The sequence below is a fragment of the Aulostomus chinensis genome, chromosome 6 (genome assembly GCF_037954235.1).
Source record: "Aulostomus chinensis isolate RoL2024-O1b breed Wild chromosome 6, RoL_Achi_v1.0, whole genome shotgun sequence".
Classification (NCBI taxonomy): domain Eukaryota; kingdom Metazoa; phylum Chordata; class Actinopteri; order Syngnathiformes; family Aulostomidae; genus Aulostomus; species Aulostomus chinensis.
This window is the reverse complement of record NC_141325.1, coordinates 29,640,340-29,658,576: the sequence shown is the minus strand read 5'-3', so window position 1 is coordinate 29,658,576 and position 18,237 is coordinate 29,640,340. Positions and strand designations below refer to the sequence as shown.

The window sequence follows — 18,237 nt, the reverse complement described above, 5'->3', positions numbered from 1 at the left end:
CTTGATAGTTTCTTACTGCATGTGTTAGCAGGCTTACTTGACATTTGTTTGAATAGTTAGCAGGACAAAGAGGTCACGACTCATGTACGTTGTGTATTTTGTCCTCTGAGCAGCCTGAACTAATGAGTGCTGAGGTTTCAGTTTGACGACTGGCGCTTTGAGAGGAGTAACGACACCCCACTTGGCTCCGGCCTCTGACTCCGTCTCTCCTGGCTTGTGATTCCTCTGTCCACTTGTGTACTGACAGGCTCTCCGAGGACAGAAAACATGCGGTGAAGCTGACACTTCTGAGGACAACTCTGGAGTACGTGAGCGTCGCAGGATAATCCGCAGTAATCCTTCTCGAAAACACAATGGACTGGAAACCAGAGGTGAGCTGCTACAGGTCCATCCAGATGGGAGGCACTCCATACGTCCCTGATGTGTTGTACAGCTAGCAGCTGGTCCAGGGCTGTCCAGTTGCCATGGTAACGCACTATATTCCTTAATGGGCACATTAGAGGACCTAATTTTCTTGTAAACAAAGCCACTGATATGCCTTCTCTGCATGTGTGTTTGTATTCATGTGTTCCCCTGTAGGGACATTCGTCTGTTCCACACTGACGTTGTGGGGACTTGCCTGCCTCATGTACCAAGAATACAAGTCCCCACAACGTGGATCGTTAAATTTTAGGGTTAAGACTTGGATTAGGGTTAATTAGGGCTAGGTTAGTTCAGGGGTTAGGTTAGAGATAGAGAGTTTAGAGTTAGAGGGTTAGAGATAGAGGGTTAGTTAAGGGGTTAGAGATGGAGGGTTAGAGATAGAGAGTTTAGAGTTAGAGGGTTAGAGATAGAGGGTTAGTTAAGGGGTTAGAGATGGAGGGTTAGAGATGGAGGGTTAGTTAAGGGGTTAGAGATGGAGGGTTAGAGATGGAGGGTTAGTTAAGGGGTTAGAGATGGAGGGTTAGAGATGGAGGGTTAGTTAAGGGGTTAGAGATCAAGGGTTAGTTAAGGGGTTAGAGATGGAGGGTTAGAGATAGAGAGTTTAGAGTTAGAGGGTTAGAGATAGAGGGTTAGTTAAGGGGTTAGAGATGGAGGGTTAGAGATGGAGGGTTAGTTAAGGGGTTAGAGATGGAGGGTTAGAGATGGAGGGTTAGTTAAGGGGTTAGAGATGGAGGGTTAGAGATGGAGGGTTAGTTAAGGGGTGAGAGATGGAGGGTTAGAGATCAAGGGTTAGTTAAGGGGTTAGAGATGGAGGGTTAGAGATAAAGGGTTAGTTAAGGGGTTAGGTTAGAGGGTTAGAGATAGAGAGTTTAGAGTTAGAGGGTTAGAGATAGAGTGTTAGTTAAGGGGTTAGAGATGGAGGGTTAGAGATGGAGGGTTAGTTAAGGGGTTAGAGATGGAGGGTTAGAGATGGAGGGTTAGTTAAGAGGTTAGAGATGGAGGGTTAGAGATAGAGGGTTAGTTAAGGGGTTAGAGATGGAGGGTTAGAGATGGAGGGTTAGAGATAGAGGGTTAGTTAAGGGGTTAGAGATGGAGGGTTAGAGATCGAGGGTTAGTTAAGGGGTTAGAGATGGAGGGTTAGAGATGGAGGGTTAGAGATAGAGGGTTAGTTAAGGGGTTAGAGATGGAGGGTTAGAGATCGAGGGTTAGTTAAGGGGTTAGTTAAGGGGTTAGAGATGGAGGGTTAGAGATCAAGGTTTAGTTAAGGGGTTAGGTTAGAGGGTTAGAGATAGAGAGTTTAGAGTTAGAGGGTTAGAGATAGAGGGTTAGTTAAGGGTTTAGAGATGGAGGGTTAGAGATGGAGGGTTAGTTAAGGGGTTAGAGATGGAGGGTTAGAGATAGAGGGTTAGTTAAGAGGTTAGAGATGGAGGGTTAGAGATAGAGGGTTAGTTAAGGGGTTAGAGATGGAGGGTTAGAGATGGAGGGTTAGAGATAGAGGGTTAGTTAAGGGGTTAGAGATGGAGGGTTAGAGATCGAGGGTTAGTTAAGGGGTTAGAGATGGAGGGTTAGAGATGGAGGGTTAGAGATAGAGGGTTAGTTAAGGGGTTAGAGATGGAGGGTTAGAGATGGAGGGTTAGTTAAGGGGTTAGAGATGGAGGGTTAGAGATGGAGGGTTAGTTAAGGGGTTAGAGATGGAGGGTTAGAGATGGAGGGTTAGTTAAGGGGTGAGAGATGGAGGGTTAGAGATCAAGGGTTAGTTAAGGGGTTAGAGATGGAGGGTTAGAGATAAAGGGTTAGTTAAGGGGTTAGGTTAGAGGGTTAGAGATAGAGAGTTTAGAGTTAGAGGGTTAGAGATAGAGTGTTAGTTAAGGGGTTAGAGATGGAGGGTTAGAGATGGAGGGTTAGTTAAGGGGTTAGAGATGGAGGGTTAGAGATGGAGGGTTAGTTAAGAGGTTAGAGATGGAGGGTTAGAGATAGAGGGTTAGTTAAGGGGTTAGAGATGGAGGGTTAGAGATGGAGGGTTAGAGATAGAGGGTTAGTTAAGGGGTTAGAGATGGAGGGTTAGAGATCGAGGGTTAGTTAAGGGGTTAGAGATGGAGGGTTAGAGATGGAGGGTTAGAGATAGAGGGTTAGTTAAGGGGTTAGAGATGGAGGGTTAGAGATCGAGGGTTAGTTAAGGGGTTAGTTAAGGGGTTAGAGATGGAGGGTTAGAGATCAAGGTTTAGTTAAGGGGTTAGGTTAGAGGGTTAGAGATAGAGAGTTTAGAGTTAGAGGGTTAGAGATAGAGGGTTAGTTAAGGGTTTAGAGATGGAGGGTTAGAGATGGAGGGTTAGTTAAGGGGTTAGAGATGGAGGGTTAGAGATAGAGGGTTAGTTAAGAGGTTAGAGATGGAGGGTTAGAGATAGAGGGTTAGTTAAGGGGTTAGAGATGGAGGGTTAGAGATGGAGGGTTAGAGATAGAGGGTTAGTTAAGGGGTTAGAGATGGAGGGTTAGAGATGGAGGGTTAGTTAAGGGGTTAGAGATGGAGGGTTAGAGATGGAGGGTTAGTTAAGGGGTTAGAGATGGAGGGTTAGAGATGGAGGGTTAGTTAAGGGGTTAGAGATGGAGGGTTAGAGATGGAGGGTTAGTTAAGGGGTTAGAGATCAAGGGTTAGTTAAGGGGTTAGAGATGGAGGGTTAGAGATAGAGAGTTTAGAGTTAGAGGGTTAGAGATAGAGGGTTAGTTAAGGGGTTAGAGATGGAGGGTTAGAGATGGAGGGTTAGTTAAGGGGTTAGAGATGGAGGGTTAGAGATGGAGGGTTAGTTAAGGGGTTAGAGATGGAGGGTTAGAGATGGAGGGTTAGTTAAGGGGTGAGAGATGGAGGGTTAGAGATCAAGGGTTAGTTAAGGGGTTAGAGATGGAGGGTTAGAGATCAAGGGTTAGTTAAGGGGTTAGGTTAGAGGTTTAGAGATAGAGAGTTTAGAGTTAGAGGGTTAGAGATAGAGTGTTAGTTAAGGGGTTAGAGATGGAGGGTTAGAGATGGAGGGTTAGAGATGGAGGGTTAGTTAAGGGGTTAGAGATGGAGGGTTAGAGATGGAGGGTTAGTTAAGAGGTTAGAGATGGAGGGTTAGAGATAGAGGGTTAGTTAAGGGGTTAGAGATGGAGGGTTAGAGATGGAGGGTTAGAGATAGAGGGTTAGTTAAGGGGTTAGAGATGGAGGGTTAGAGATGGAGGGTTAGTTAAGGGGTTAGAGATGGAGGGTTAGAGATGGAGGGTTAGAGATAGAGGGTTAGTTAAGGGGTTAGAGATGGAGGGTTAGAGATGGAGGGTTAGTTAAGGGGTTAGAGATGGAGGGTTAGAGATGGAGGGTTAGTTAAGGGGTTAGAGATGGAGGGTTAGAGATCAAGGTTTAGTTAAGGGGTTAGGTTAGAGGGTTAGAGATAGAGAGTTTAGAGTTAGAGGGTTAGAGATAGAGGGTTAGTTAAGGGGTTAGAGATGGAGGGTTAGAGATGGAGGGTTAGTTAAGGGGTTAGAGATGGAGGGTTAGAGATAGAGGGTTAGTTAAGGGGTTAGAGATGGAGGGTTAGAGATGGAGGGTTAGTTAAGGGGTTAGAGATGGAGGGTTAGAGATGGAGAGTTAGTTAAGGGGTTAGAGATGGAGGGTTAGAGATAGAGGGTTAGTTAAGGGGTTAGAGATGGAGGGTTAGAGATGGAGTGTTAGTTAAGGGGTTAGAGATGGAGGGTTAGAGATAGAGGGTTAGTTAAGGGGTTAGGTTAGAGGGTTAGATTTAGAGGGTTAGAGTTAGAGGGTGAGAGACAGAGAGAGGGTTGGAGCTGGGGTGAATCCACCATCACCACTAAACCCTGTGTGAGGGTCAGAACCACACACCCATGATCGATTCGCCATTGATGAGGTCAGAGAAGAAGAAGAAGAGAATGCGAGAGCTCTCAACCCTCCAGCAGGTCTCCCTTCGGCACTGTCAGTCACGCCAAATGCACGAAGCTCATCAGAGTCCTGGCGTAACGCTGCACTTGATGGCCGCACATGAGCGTTGATAAACCATCATCGTAGTCTCCAGCATCAAACACGCGCCACCCGCTACATCAACAAAGCACAGCAACCAACAACTAGCGACCAAAAACGTGTCACACAACCCTGGACCACATTCCTTTGACTTTCCTCTTATCGGCTGCCATCGGCTGGTCAGACCTACCAGAAAGACAGTTGGACCGACCAGAAGCTGCCGGCTGAGACCTTCGCCTGCTTCTCCTCCTCCTCTGAGACAGAGACTCTGCAATACAAAAGAAACAAGAACAGAAGTTCGTAACCACAGGAAATCCATCCCTCAGACACTTTGTATGGTCACTTCAGGGCGGCGGTCATCAACATGTCACTGATCTGACTGGTGAATGACGCCGGCGGCCTCAGCCTGGCGGCCTCAGCCTGGCAGCCTCCATCCTGGCAGGTGCAGCTTGGGTCACTGGAGACAAACAAACCACGAGAGTCCACAGTTGGAGACGAGGAAGAGGACGAAGAGACTGTGAAATTCATCAAGTAGTCGTTGCCAGAGTGACGGTTACGCTTCCTGGGATCCAGATAGAAACATCCATGGATTCATACTCGCTCTGACAATTACTGACAGAGGCCGTCGCTAACTGCAGCCCTCGCCAACGTCCCTCCCAGGATTAACACGGAGGCATCGCTAGAGGAGGGATTCTCAACCTGAAGTGCGTGTGCCACTGATGGTACCTGTGGTGCACGTGCCACTGGTGTAAGTGGGCCCCCTCAAGTAAACAAGTGTGACTGCGGATTCATGTGTTCTCCCCTAGCGCTCGAGTGCTCGCCGAGGCTAAGACTGGATTCACGCTGGAGGTCTTCGCCCTGGCCTTCAACTGCCCGGCGACCGCGTCTGCTGATCCTTTTCCTCACCAGTGAACCAAACCTCGACAAAGCTTCATGGATCAAAGCCGGAGAATCTGGAGGGTCTTTGATCATCTCTTTCATCTCTTCTCTTCAAGGTCCTTTCTGTTTGACTTCGTTAATGACATCAACTTCTGCAGCTTTGCCACTTCGCCTGGACGCCTCCTTGTTTGTATTTTGCCGACTCGTTGAAATTTGAAACAGGGATTAACTCACCTGCTCCACCCACAGCCTGGTAGTGGTAAAACAACAACAAAAACATCTTGTCAACAGTGCAATGATTGACTGATTGAGTGGCAGGCCCCTCCCCACTGAACCGCATCACCCAGTATGGACCCCCCCATCAAAGCTGAAGACAAGATGACAACACAAGCCTGTAAAATCCAGTCCCTCCTGTGAGGAGCTGCAATCAAACGTTGCGAGCAGAGGAGTCTCGCCGCCAGCCTGCACACGCTGCACCTCCCCCCACCCAAGGAGACGGACGCCAGCTGAAGTGCAGGAGCCCCGTGTCCACACCCCCCCTCAGCAGAGCCACCGCTCACATTCACACACACACACACACACACACACACACACACACACAATCAAGCCGTGCAGCTCTGTCCCACCGAGCAACAACGGCCTCCCGCCGCCGCCCCGGACGCTCAACCAATTCTGACTCAACCAATGATCAAAACGCTTCCAAACATGTCTGACGGTAAGAAAAACGCCAAGTTTAATCAAATCAACTGAAACCAGAGTGGGTCAGGAGCCCGGCTCTGGGGGGGGGGAGGGGGGGGCAGAGGAAGAGGAGACCTGACAAAATGAGGACGAGGAACCAAACCAACGTCTTTACGTCTCCATGTCAGATGTGTAGCATCCGATAAGTTCGCTGGCAAGTGAATCACATCAGGAGCTCATCAAGCCGCCGCCTCAGCGGGGGAGGCGCGAGTCTCGGCTGCATCTGACAACATTGCTCCACGCCAAACCCGTGAGCCTGAAGCACGAGACTTGAAAAGTGCTGCCACATTTCTGTCAATCATGCCCCTTTGGTCCAGCTCGTAGCCTGGGGAGCCACCTTCAATTCCCATGATTCATCGGGGGAGAGAAAGAGGAGGGGCGATGATGTGCAGGTGTGTCCTGGCTGGACCGACCCGACTAGGAACCGGAGGAACCTCCATTCACCTCCTTGCCGGGCCGACGAGTCCAAATAAAACATCACATATTTGCTCAAGTCTCAGTGTGTGTGTGTGTGTGTGTGTGTGTGTGTGGGGGGGGGGGGGGGGGCGCGTGTGTGTATGTGTGTGTGTTAGATACCAACTACCTCATATCCCCATCACTGCAGCTGTAATTGTCCTGCTGGTCCCTGGAGACTGTTGTGTAGTTTGTGTAGATTATCAATTTATCGGTTGATTTCTCTTCTATTCTTTGAGGTCAGTTTTAAGATGAAAATGGATGAAAGCAGCAAAGTCAAATTGACGATTAATCACATGTAATCAACATGCTGCCCCCCCCCCGCCACACACACACCTTCTTAATCCATCACAGCGGTGCTGAAACAATCACTTGATGAGTTAAGTGACTGATGAGCTCACCTGAACTTCCTGCGGGTGACTTCAGGAAACTGATGACGAGCAGTCGCAATAAGCTGCTCTGCTGCAGGGGGCGGAGGAACCGTTCTTGAGGTGTTCCACAGGGTTCTTGTGTTCCACTCTGACCAGTCAGACCAAAGAACATCTGAGCTCGTCTCTGCTTCCTTCAGGGTTTTTGAGTGTCCTTTCGGAGGCAGATAAAGTGAGAGTCTGAAACGATGGTCGACAGCTTTCTTTGGCAAAGAACCGCGACACCTGACCAGCGAGCACCAAACTGTTGATCATTAAAAGAAAAGTTCATATTCATCCAGTCTAGTAAACCTTCTCTCTCTCTCTCTCGCTCTCTCTCTCTCACACACACACACACACACACACACACACACACACGGTTTGATGAGTATTCCAGCCTCTTAAGTCGTCAGTTTCGTCCCTGTGGTGTAACTTTGTTGTCAGGTGCAACCAGACAACAACCCGCGAGAACTTTCACCTCAACCCGTGAAGTCTCGAGCTGCCACTCAACTACGAACCAGCCAGGCAGACCGACTGGTTCCGGCTGATGGACCGGCAGGTCCAGCTCTCTGTCCCCAACGCCGCCAGTACAACGTCCCCTCATGGACTCCAGGAGGAGCAGGAGATAGAGAGAGAGAGAAAAGAACTGGGGGTTCTCACGGACTCATTCCGTGTAATTGCCGGGTCGTCTGACCGGTTCAAACTCGCAGTATGCAGGTGGAAGATGTTCACCAAGTTGAAACACGGTGCAGGGTCGCTGGGCTGAGCCCCGGGGAGCGGGGGGGACGCGCCCCGGGGGTGAATGAAACAAACGAACCTACCTCCGAGCTTCCAGATGTCGGTCGATTGATGGAAATGAGCGAATGAACCGGAGAATGAAAAAGTGGCGGTTGTCCCGGTCGGTTTCCAGCCTGTTAGCCTCCTGCAGCTCGGGCTCAACTGTTCCAAGTCCCAACTGCTGGAAGCGGATTCACTCGGAGACCAGAGACAGGTCCGCAGGTGGGGGAGGAGGCGGGGGGTGGCACTCCCGGAGGCGCCGCGCCACCTCCAGCTCAGGTACGGAGGCTCGGAGACTCCACGTCACCCCAGACCAATTAGCGATGAACGGAAGTGCCGTTCATGCAGATTTACGTTTAAAACAACGACGGTCCTGATGCTGCCGCATGACTTCAGCCCTCCCAGTTTATTTAGAAAAGTTATTAATCCAGATTGACCACCACCTCACATGTCTCGTTCCTCCGTTTCTGCCGTGGCAGCCACTTTATTTATTTTGATTTGAATCGATTTTGACGAATTTTAGTTTTTTTTTTTCTTCACAACTTAACTCCAGCCTTAACCAGGAATTCAGAAATCACATAGTTCCACATTAGAACTGGTCTGTGGTCCCCGTGAGGACCAGAGGTCCTGGTAAGGTTAGTGATTCAAGCTGAAATGGGCTCCAATACATAACAAAAACCAGGTATAAACACACACAAATATTCTACTGACATTTCCACAAGTGAAAAACATCCAGAGGAGGCGGTGGAGCAGTGGTCCTCCCTGTGGCCCCCAGCAAGAAGGTTGTGGGTGGAGCCCCGGCTGCAGCACGGGGTCTTTCTGTGTGAGTCTCCATGTTCTCCCTGTTCCTGCTGGGTTCTCTCTGGTACTCCAGCTTCCTCCACAGTCCAAAGACATCAAGAGGGACCAGGTTGATCCAGACTCTAAATTGACCATAGGCGTGGCTGGGAGAGCCAATGGTTGTCTGTCTCTATGTGTTGGCCCTGCCATGGACTGGTGACCCGTCCAGGGGGAAGGCTGCTGGGATAGGCTCCACCCCCACCACCCTCAACAGGAGGAGAGGGGGAACATGGAGGGAGGGAGGGATGATGGATGGGTGGAGGGAGGGATGATGGATGGGTGGAGGGAGGGATGATGGATGGATTCAGCTCGTCATCCTCCCAGGAATCCCAATCCAAGCCAGAGAAGAAGCAGACACGTTTCACTTCAATGTTTTTATTTATCGCGCAACATAAAACAATATTGTGGACTTTTTTTTAACCACATACACTATGTATTCACATAATACACCATACAGCTACAAAGAGAGAGAGACTCAACAAAAACACTTTTTTTTTTTTTTTTTACATACTGCATCCTTGACATGAAAAATAAAGAACCAACAACGATCCTAGAACTCAAAAAGGAATGTAGCTGCCAGTAGGTAGATTTTTACTTTAGTACGGGCCGGGGTCCAGGTGTCGATCGCAAATTTGGAGAGTGTCTACTGAATTAGCTCCTAAAAGTGGGCCGCACACAGCGAGACGTGTGTAGGTCTGCAGAATATACAAGAGAGATGAGGAGGCAGTACACAACCGCGAGTCTCGTATTGTTCAGGTCCCAGGAATCCTTAACGGGATCATGTACAACAAACCCACAAGGGTGCCATTGTGAACAGCCACTGATACCTGCACTGTACCGGCATAACAGTCTTCTATTACCACGATTCTGATGTCCCGTCCGGGTCTCAGTGAGTCCCAGCACAACATGGAATGAATCTTAACGGAGAGTGAACCCGCAGTTGGACCGAGTCGATGCCATGAAACAACATTGGTAGCACTGTAACAGAAGACTTCTCATGAAGTCAGCACCAGTCGATCGAGATGCTGCGGACGTTCTTAGAGCCCAGAGAAAGACGGGTGGTCACCGTTTCTCCCCAATGTGTCTTTGTTTGTTACACAGTGGACTTTAGCATCATAGCACCAGCTGACCCCCGAGGTGGCGCTCGTGAGACATCGAGAAATGTACAAAGTTAATTAGATATCACTGTATTCTCAGCACCCATTCTCAGGCAAGTGTGTGTGTGTGTGTGTGCGTGTGTGTGCGCGCGTGCAACACGGGCAGTGTATTATGGTTTCAAAAAATAAAATGTGCTCAAGTGGACATGAGATACGTGTCCAAAAATCAAAGTGAAGGCCATGTTTGTTGTCTACCTCGTGTGTGTGTGTGTGTGTGTGTGTGTGTGTGTGTGTAATAAGGACATAGAATTAAAAAGGGAATACCTGACTTCTCTCACAGGCGTGTCGGAACTTTTTTTTGCCAAGTGCGTTTTACGTTTCCATGGACGAGAGTAGATAATAAAGATACATAAACAAGCAGGGAGGCAGCCTCTCGCCTGGTCGTCGAACACAAATGACAAAGCTGACGGGGCTAAAACCACCTGGCACTGATTCACTTCAGACAGGATCGAACACCACGATGGTCCTTCTCCCCCCACCGCCCCCACCCCCTCTGATACTGTACAGTGATTGTGAAGGACAATTCTCTTGCCGAGGTTGATCCCACTCTCCTCCGCTAGCGCTAGCTTATCCTTGAGAGGGTAGCGGGGTACCACCCTCTTATCCCTGCTAAATATGAGGCTACAGTCGGTTAGCTTAGCTTAGCTTAGCTCACAGACTGAGAACAGTACGAAACAGCCCAAACCTGGCCTACCCGTGCCACATCTCACCAAAATGATATCTCTACAAAAACAGAATAGTACAAATGTCTTTATTAGCGATGCTGGTAAGTGGATTTTGTTATGTTTAGCCTTTCTTTATGCTAAGCTAAGCCTCTGACTGTAACCTCACAGCCAGAACAGACATAAGAGCGAATCGGTTCTTCTGTGTTGCAGACGATCTCCAGTTGTGTTGACTGTGACTGTGTGGTTTCAGATATTTGGGCCAATCGTTCTAGAAAGGTTCTGTCAGTGACATGCCGGGGGGGGGGGGGGGTACAGTACTTATGAGAGCAAACAGCAGTGTTACTAAGCACACATGGACACACAACACACCGGGACCAAGTGTTGTTTACTGTTGTCAAAATACCCCCTAGTTTTCCATGGTTTATCTATTATCCTCACCAGTTAAATAATCTTACCTAAATATTTAATTATTTACATTTTTATTTCTCTCTTCAGAAAATAAAACAAAAAAACCCCTAACCTTCAAGTTGTCAATAATTGGCTCTTTCTTTTTGTCATTAAAATCAAGATTAAAAGTGCTTTTATAAATCTTTTCTTCTCTATGTACAATTTGTATTAGCTATATAAAAAAAAGAAAAGAAAAAAAACATCAATGACAATCATCATCATCATCATCATCATCATCACCATGTAGTAATAAATAAGAGTTTTAAAAAAAGTTAAAATGAGTGTGGCGATCTTGAGCACAAAAAGGGACAAGCATGATTCTCTGCCCTCAGTAGCAAGTTGTGATTGTGACCAGTGTCTCTACAGCATGAGGTAGAGAGCTGGAGAGCCTCGGGAGAACTTCGCCTTTCACAGATGAGCAGTGCCTCGACCTCAACAACACCCAGCAGCCGGGAGTCGGCCCGCATCCAATCAAGTTACTCACTCATTTCCACTCTCGCCACTTTTTGCAACAAAGCCGTGGTACCGTTCGAGCTCAAACAGCTGCACGGCTGGTAGGGAGGGAATAAAAACGAGTGATTCCAGAGACTTCATCAAACGGTCTCTCTCTTTGGCTCTTCTCTTTCACGTGTGCATGCAAGTTGTGGCAGTTTCACACTCACACACACACATAAAGCGAGAGATTCATTGACTGAATGCGTTTCTGCTTGACGCCAACTCCCAGGAGCTGTAGTCGTGTTTGCAAGGTCTCTCTTACCTCTCAGTACAAATTTCTTTTCCTGTGAAATGCTGACTAGTAACCAACAGCGTGTTGAATGACAAATGTTCGGAGCCCAGTACAAAGTACTTTGTTGGGACAACTTTGCAGCAGTGACTACAAAAACACCTCAGTCGGAACCAGCGCGAGAGTTGTCTGGCTCCGTGGTAACAAGGTGCATGCAGAAGGAAACACCTCGCTCTGCTCGAAGATGACAGCACCATGCAGAGGAAGTCGTGGGCCCTTCACAGTAAATCAAGTGTAGTAGGAGAGCACCAGAGTGTGTAGGATCATCAAAAGCACTGCGGCCCCAACTCTGTTTCTTCTGCTCCCACCCAGGATGAGCTCGCGAGAAGCATCTCCAGACTTAGTTCACATTTGTGCCTCAATGGGACAAAGATCAACTTTGTCTTTCTCTGCTTTGGTGAGCCGCCCATGGTCAGCACACAGGCTGCACAATCGCCCTCTGCTGGCCATGGATGGGTAAAGCAGCATGGCAAGGCTTTACTGGCTTCTGAATGGATCTCACTGTAAGTGCTTACAGGTCTGTCAGAGCACACCACAGTGAAACAGCAGTCACTTCTGCCCTCCAGAGTTTACACTGGGAAGTGCTCACCTCTACTTGAATGTTCTAGGAAGATAAAGAGTGCCACCTGTTCCATTCTTATGTGGTAATAGCAGACATGGGTCAAATGGTATCAGCAAATAAAAAAAATAATATATATATTTATATATCACCACTTGTTTGCAAAGTGCTCTCACCTCTGTGGCGTAGTGGGTGTGTTTTTTTTGCCACACAGGAAAATGATAATTCATAACTCTTTCCTATGCATGACAAATTTCACTGGTGTGGCTGGCTAATGTTGTTTTTGTTTTTTTTAATCACCGCATTCTGGTACTCCAAGTCAAACAAGAACCGTGTGCTTGCCAATACCAAATGACCCAGATCGCACTTAAAGCACCGAAGTACAGCATCAAGTGCCATGAAGAAGAGCGGAATGAAAAACGATCAGATCTGGAAGTTGAGCACCTGTCAAACGCTGCAGGGGTGTCGAGGAGGAGGAGCACATCGACGCCTGCCAAGAGGAGCAGCCGTTTGTTCCTGCAGTGGTTCCAAGGGCATCAGCAATTAATCTGAACCTGGGCGTCATTCTCCAACTTTTTGCTGGAGGAATGTAAACTTGGGAGGAGTTCTTTATGAGTTCTACTTGTTACAGTCGCCACAACCACAGGGAGTGACTGACTGTGTCATCAAAGATTCAGAGGACGGTCTGGACATCATTATGGTGCCTTGACGATTGACTTGAGTCTTTCTGAGCAGTAGAAAATAATATAGACCGCATTCCACTGCAAACACACATATAAGCCATTCCTGAATGGATAGACAATCAGGAAAGAGTAGATATAATTTAAAAATGATCATGATAAAATATTTATGAGATTTTGAGAGTCGAATGTAAATTCTCCTCCTAAGTTTTTAAGTATTGTAAATCCATTTTCAGACCAGCTTTTATGTCGTGCCACAGGATTCAACTGCAGAGATTTTGAGTAAAATCCCAGACGATGCCAATGTCACGATACTTTTAGTTCCAGCCAGAAAACCCAAATGATTTGGTTGCTCCAGCGGGACACTTGAGTGATCCCCTGGAGAGCAGAAGATGTAAAGCAACCCTACTGAGCAAAGCTACAAACTGAAGCCCAGGTTAAAGTAATTGGAAATGCCCTTCCTGCTGGACTAAACTGACTTTTCAAATCAGAGATACCTCTCCGTATGTCGTCAGTATAAAGATAGATATCTACCACAAGCTTACAATAAATAGAATTAGTACTGGTGTGCCGTCGTGACAGGCAAACAATGGCTCCTCCTCTAAATACAGCTGGAAGATTGACAAAAAACAAAGAAAAATGTGGTATGTATTTTCCAAACATGGAAAAAAAGAAATGTCTGACTGACTCAGACAGATAAAAAATATATATATAACCAAAAACAATCACATCATTAATAATAACATTAATGAAAACAGCAATAATAAAAAAAACAAACAAGTCTTCATTAGAATAATACCGGTAATAACAACATTGACTGTAACAATAGCAATCATAATAATATTGATAATAATAGCAATAATTAGAATCATTAAAATTCTATAAACAAGAAAAAGCAATGGGAGTTCCTCTCCAGGGACGAGAGAGGAAGAGCACCACAGGCAGAAACCACTGCCTGACATGAGGTAAAAAACAATAAAAATGTCCCCTCCTGCAAGCAGACTGCAGAGGGGGCAGGATGGAGAGATGCCAGACTGCGTGATGGCTGAGAAACATTCATCCTGCTCATCACTCTCTGCAGACCCGCCACTGCACCACTCAGTTGTTATTGGTCCTTTTGTGTCGGTCTGACCTCACACAAAGTGGCTGTAGGGCCCAGTGAGGCGCGTGAAGGCATAGGGAGACACAGTAACCATAGAGGTGGTGTGGAAAGTGGGGGCTAACCGCGTCACCGGCCCCTCCCTCTTGTCTTTAGATTGTCCAGGTCCTGGGATGGCCCCTGCCGGTGTGGGCCCCCATTTGCGTTTCTTTCCAAGGGCCTTGATGTCATCTTGAGAGAGGCCAAGGAGAGCTGCTTCCTGCTGCCTCTGGAGCGCTCGCTCTGCCAGCAGCTTCATTTTGGCCTCCCACAGAGCCAGGCCATGCATGGGCTGGTTGAGGTTCTTGTGCTGGTAGAACACCAGGGAGATGCGAGTGGGGTGGGAGCGATCGGGCTTTCTGAGGGGAGTGGTAGCATGGAGTTCCCGACGGGCACATTCAATTAGGATGGAGCCATGGGCTGGTGCAACTGCTACGCCACCAATGTTGGGATCCAGGAAGTTGTGCTCGCTGTCAGACCACACCTCTTCCTCCTCGTCCTCACCGCCTTTGGTGCTCTCAACATCGCTCTCACCTCGGCTGGGGTCCCAGTAGGCCTGATCTGACTGCTGCAGCGCATCAGGGAAGAGGCGCCCCTCAGGGGCAGGGGATGGGGTGCTGCCTGCAGCTGAACCTCCACTAGACCTCCAGGCTTTCTCTTGAAGCCCAAGGGGAGTGGAACACCGACTCTGGCCAGTTTTGGACCAGATCTTCTCAGGGTAAGCTCCTGCAGGATTGCTGTGCTTCAAACTGGGGCTATATGCTGCATGCCCCATAGCCCAAGCGTTAGGTTGGGGACTAGGGGTGGGGCTGGCCCAGTGCCTGGGGGTGCCTGGCTGTGGTGTAAGTGAGCCTGAGTGAGAGGTGCCAGGCTGTGGTGTACCTGGGTGAGGGGTGCTTGGGCATGGTGTGGGAGGGCTTGCAGGGCCTTGTTGTATGTTACCCTGCAGCAATGTGCCTCGATGAGGAGAGGGAGAAGGAGAGAGAGGTACCTGGAGTGACGGGGATGGGGATGGGGCAGGGGATGCCATGGGGGTATTTGAGCCAGGGTAGGATGTCCATGGCTGGGGGTAAGGAGAGGGCTGCTGCTGCTGGTGATGCTGGTGGAACTGCTGTGTGTCTGGGTTCATCGATGGTGCTTCAGGCCTCAGTTTAACATTGAGATGGCCATCCCAGTTTGTGGGTGCAATCCCACCATTAAACTTATGCCCTGGCCAGGAAGCAGGCTGCGGGGTGGTGCTAGCTGTGTTGGCACCAGCCTGGCTCTGCACTGTACCTTCATAGACTGGCATATCTATAGGCTCCTGCTTGACAACGGGGGTACCTCTGTTGGAGGGCTCAGACGAGACAGAGGAAGGACGGGATTGATTGAAGTCTGGAGGCTGGGTGTACACGCTGTTGTTCATTTGGTTGGTTTGCTCTGTGTGGCCTGGGTAGGACTGAGCCAATCTGGCCTGAAGGCTGTGAATATCAGGCTTCTTGTCTACCTGGACAACCTTACTGCCCGATTTGGCCAAAGAACCATTTCGACCCTCATAGGTCCTCATCTTAGGGGGGAAAAGTGCAGTGGAGGGGTAGCTGTAGAAACCATAGTGCATTGCCTGCAGATTGTGGTTGTAACCGTTTACTGGGTCTGCTGCAGAGGGCTGGCCTGTTGTGGGGAGGCCTCCCCTTGCATAGAAGGCAGGATGTGGATAGATGTTGTTTAATGCATCTGCTTGCACAGAATATCCATCTATTGATCCGTTGAAGGGCTCCTTCTTAATGTTGGGCTTAACCTCTTGTTTTATAATTGCTGAATGTTTGGAACAAAAGAAAAGTCAATTACAAACTACACTTCAATATTTAAATGAATTTCAGGTCAGCAAACAAGACCCAACATGAAGCAATTTTACAGAATTTACAACAACTTATTGTTTGATAGACATCTGATCAACAATGACTGACCTTTATTGCCTTGGGGTTGGGGAGAATGACTGACGCACACCTCAGTCTTAATCACCGTTTTCTCTGGTGTCTCCCCTGTCTGTTGCAGGAGTTTATTTTTCTTCTTCTCCGAGGCAGCCTTCTTGGCCTCCAGGCGGCGCTGTCGGCATGACTTGGCAGGTTCGGGCAATTTGCGTACTTCTCGGCGGAAAGTTTGAAGCACCTGGATGGCTCCTGTCTGCATCTTGAGGCGCTGGGCCTCCACACTGCCGAACTCGTCAGTGAGGGAGACCTTGTAGAGAGGCAACACATGGAGCTGTTCATCCTCCGGTATCTGCCCCACCACACGGTTGTCCTCCTTGGTTAAAGTACACACCTAACAACCAGAGAGAGGAAGAGCTGAATGTAAACTCAAGCAAGCATTCTCCCCCCACCCCCCACCCCAAAAAAACCTTTTGACTTTTGATCATTTTCATTCCAAAATACACATTTTAGTTGACAGAAAGTAATCTCACCACTGTGCAGCCATTGTAAAGGTTGTGCTGGTCCTTGTGAGCATGAGCACAGAAGTCCATGCAAGCAGTGACTCCAGAGAATGGCCGGCCCTCCTTCAAACCCAGCCTGCAGTGTGGAGCTCTTAACTCTGACTGGCACTGAGGTGGATGACAGAAATAAACTTCAAACCAGCACATGAGAGCTAATACCTGAATTTCTCTTCGCGCCTCCACACAGGCAGCAGTCACGGGCAGCACTTCCCAGGTGTAACGTCTACCCCGTTTCTCAGCCTTCTTACTTAATCATCGCATCACCCCTGAGGTCATGATATGTATTGTTTTAAACCCTCTGCATGAGGAAGACGAAAAAGAAATGAAAATGAAAAGCTTCCGGCTGCCTTAAAGGCCTCAGTTTACAAGGACAGTAAATGTTTACCAATGTGTGCACAAACCTGGTTACTGTAGGCCTGCGGGGCCAGCTGCTTGTACAGAGGAGCCACTTCAGTTGCCAGCTGCTGGAAGTTATCCCTGAGTTTCTCCTCCTGCACAGTAAAAACATGGATCATAGGTAAGGGTGTAGTGTCAGAGCTTAACTTTGCTTAAAGGTGACTAAACTCTGTCATGCGGAGATGGTTTAATATAAAACATATCAATCAGGTATCATCTCCATCACATCATAGAGGTGGAAAACACTTTTAAGCTGACTTTTATCATTTATATTTTTGTGTAATTACGTAAAACAAGGTTTTACGTAATTACAAAGTGGCCTTCATGTGACGAATACCTCTTCAGGGTGCTCTCCTTGTAGCCTGAACTTGCGTGGCGTTTTGCTTCGGGCGTACTTACAGCCATTAAAGTACATACTCCAGGAACAGCCAAAAGAGAAGGAAGCACCACAAGTGTCAGGATCCTTGCCTTGACACGCACAGGTACGACTGCAGGGGGAGACAGTGAGCACACTCTCAGCACACTCATGGATAAGTGATGTGTGCCATATGCAGGCTCTCAATCATGTGAATACTAGAAATTGAGGGGGCATCGGACAGACAGAGGTGTTAAACATTGATATTCCATTTTAACCTATTACTCTGCTAACACTACAAACATGCAAATCCTCTGCAAATAATTACAACTAAAGGAGTAAAGCAGGAGGTTTAACCCTCTACAACACCTCATTTTACGATGTAGCCGTTTCAAAGAAGAAATATCTTTTTACTGTATCTCACAGCTGGAGTAACTGATAAATGTTTATTGCAGAAAACCTGATAATGAGTGCATAGCCACTGTAACCCTAACCACCAACAAAGGCTGCAAAGAAGGAAATAAGAATTATCGTCTCCCTCCGCATTTGGAGCTCAGCTACTGCCTGCAATATCAACACAATTGTATCCTAGAGAACCAGAATTAAGGACAACCCATCATCCGCTACTTACTCATCATTGAGGCCACAGCGTCTACTGGTGGGGTTGCCAAATTTGGTGAGGGTGTCACTGAGCTCACGGTACAGCTTGTCAGCCAGGAGCTTTGGGACACCTTCCCATGCCAGAATGAGGATGATGATGACCGCGTTGGCACAATGGTGGCCTGCACGCTGACGCACCAGACACAGCAGCTTCTCTGTCTCGCTGGCACGACGAATCACCTGACAGGAAACACGGCTTGTCATTATTTTAGCAAATATGGTTTTATGGTCATTGTACTGATTACAATTCAATTCATCCTCTTGATCCATGGATTAGTCGGCCTTCACTTTACAATCTCAAAGTTTGACATGTCTGAACCGGAATTACCATCATCCCCTATTGATCCCTGTCACCGGAATGATAAAATGACTGAAGCTACAACTTAGATCAAATGGCACCTGACCA

At 48.0% G+C, this 18,237-nt stretch overlaps 2 protein-coding genes across 8 annotated transcripts in view; both read right to left on the bottom strand.

Moving 5' to 3' along the window:
• npffr1l2 (neuropeptide FF receptor 1 like 2) overlaps positions 1 to 8,057 on the bottom strand; it is a 36,034-nt gene extending 27,977 nt beyond the window's left edge. For 3 of the 4 annotated variants that reach the window (XR_015116671.1, XM_086207441.1, XM_086207447.1), the window contains exons 1-3: positions 7,725 to 8,057; positions 6,898 to 7,078; positions 4,617 to 4,694 (exon numbers count right to left, since the gene is read on the bottom strand). The gene's annotated coding sequence lies outside the window, so the exon portion shown is untranslated. The remainder of the gene's footprint in view (positions 1 to 4,616; positions 4,695 to 6,897; positions 7,079 to 7,724) is intronic. The other variant, XM_086207443.1, reaches the window with a different exon arrangement.
• A 729-nt stretch (positions 8,058 to 8,786) lies between these two features.
• The window catches only part of tet3 (tet methylcytosine dioxygenase 3), a 46,424-nt gene continuing 36,973 nt past the window's right edge, over positions 8,787 to 18,237 (bottom strand). For 3 of the 4 annotated variants that reach the window (XM_086207438.1, XM_086207440.1, XM_086207439.1), the window contains 6 exons: positions 17,803 to 18,011; positions 17,154 to 17,304; positions 16,822 to 16,911; positions 16,391 to 16,528; positions 15,897 to 16,251; positions 8,789 to 15,744 (listed from right to left, as the gene is read on the bottom strand). In XM_086207438.1, coding sequence (XP_086063564.1) covers positions 13,946 to 15,744; positions 15,897 to 16,251; positions 16,391 to 16,528; positions 16,822 to 16,911; positions 17,154 to 17,304; positions 17,803 to 18,011 — 2,742 coding nt within the window. In that variant the 3' untranslated portion in view covers positions 8,789 to 13,945. Of the gene's footprint in view, positions 15,745 to 15,896; positions 16,252 to 16,390; positions 16,529 to 16,821; positions 16,912 to 17,153; positions 17,305 to 17,802; positions 18,012 to 18,237 lie in introns of all 4 variants that reach the window. The other variant, XM_086207437.1, reaches the window with a different exon arrangement.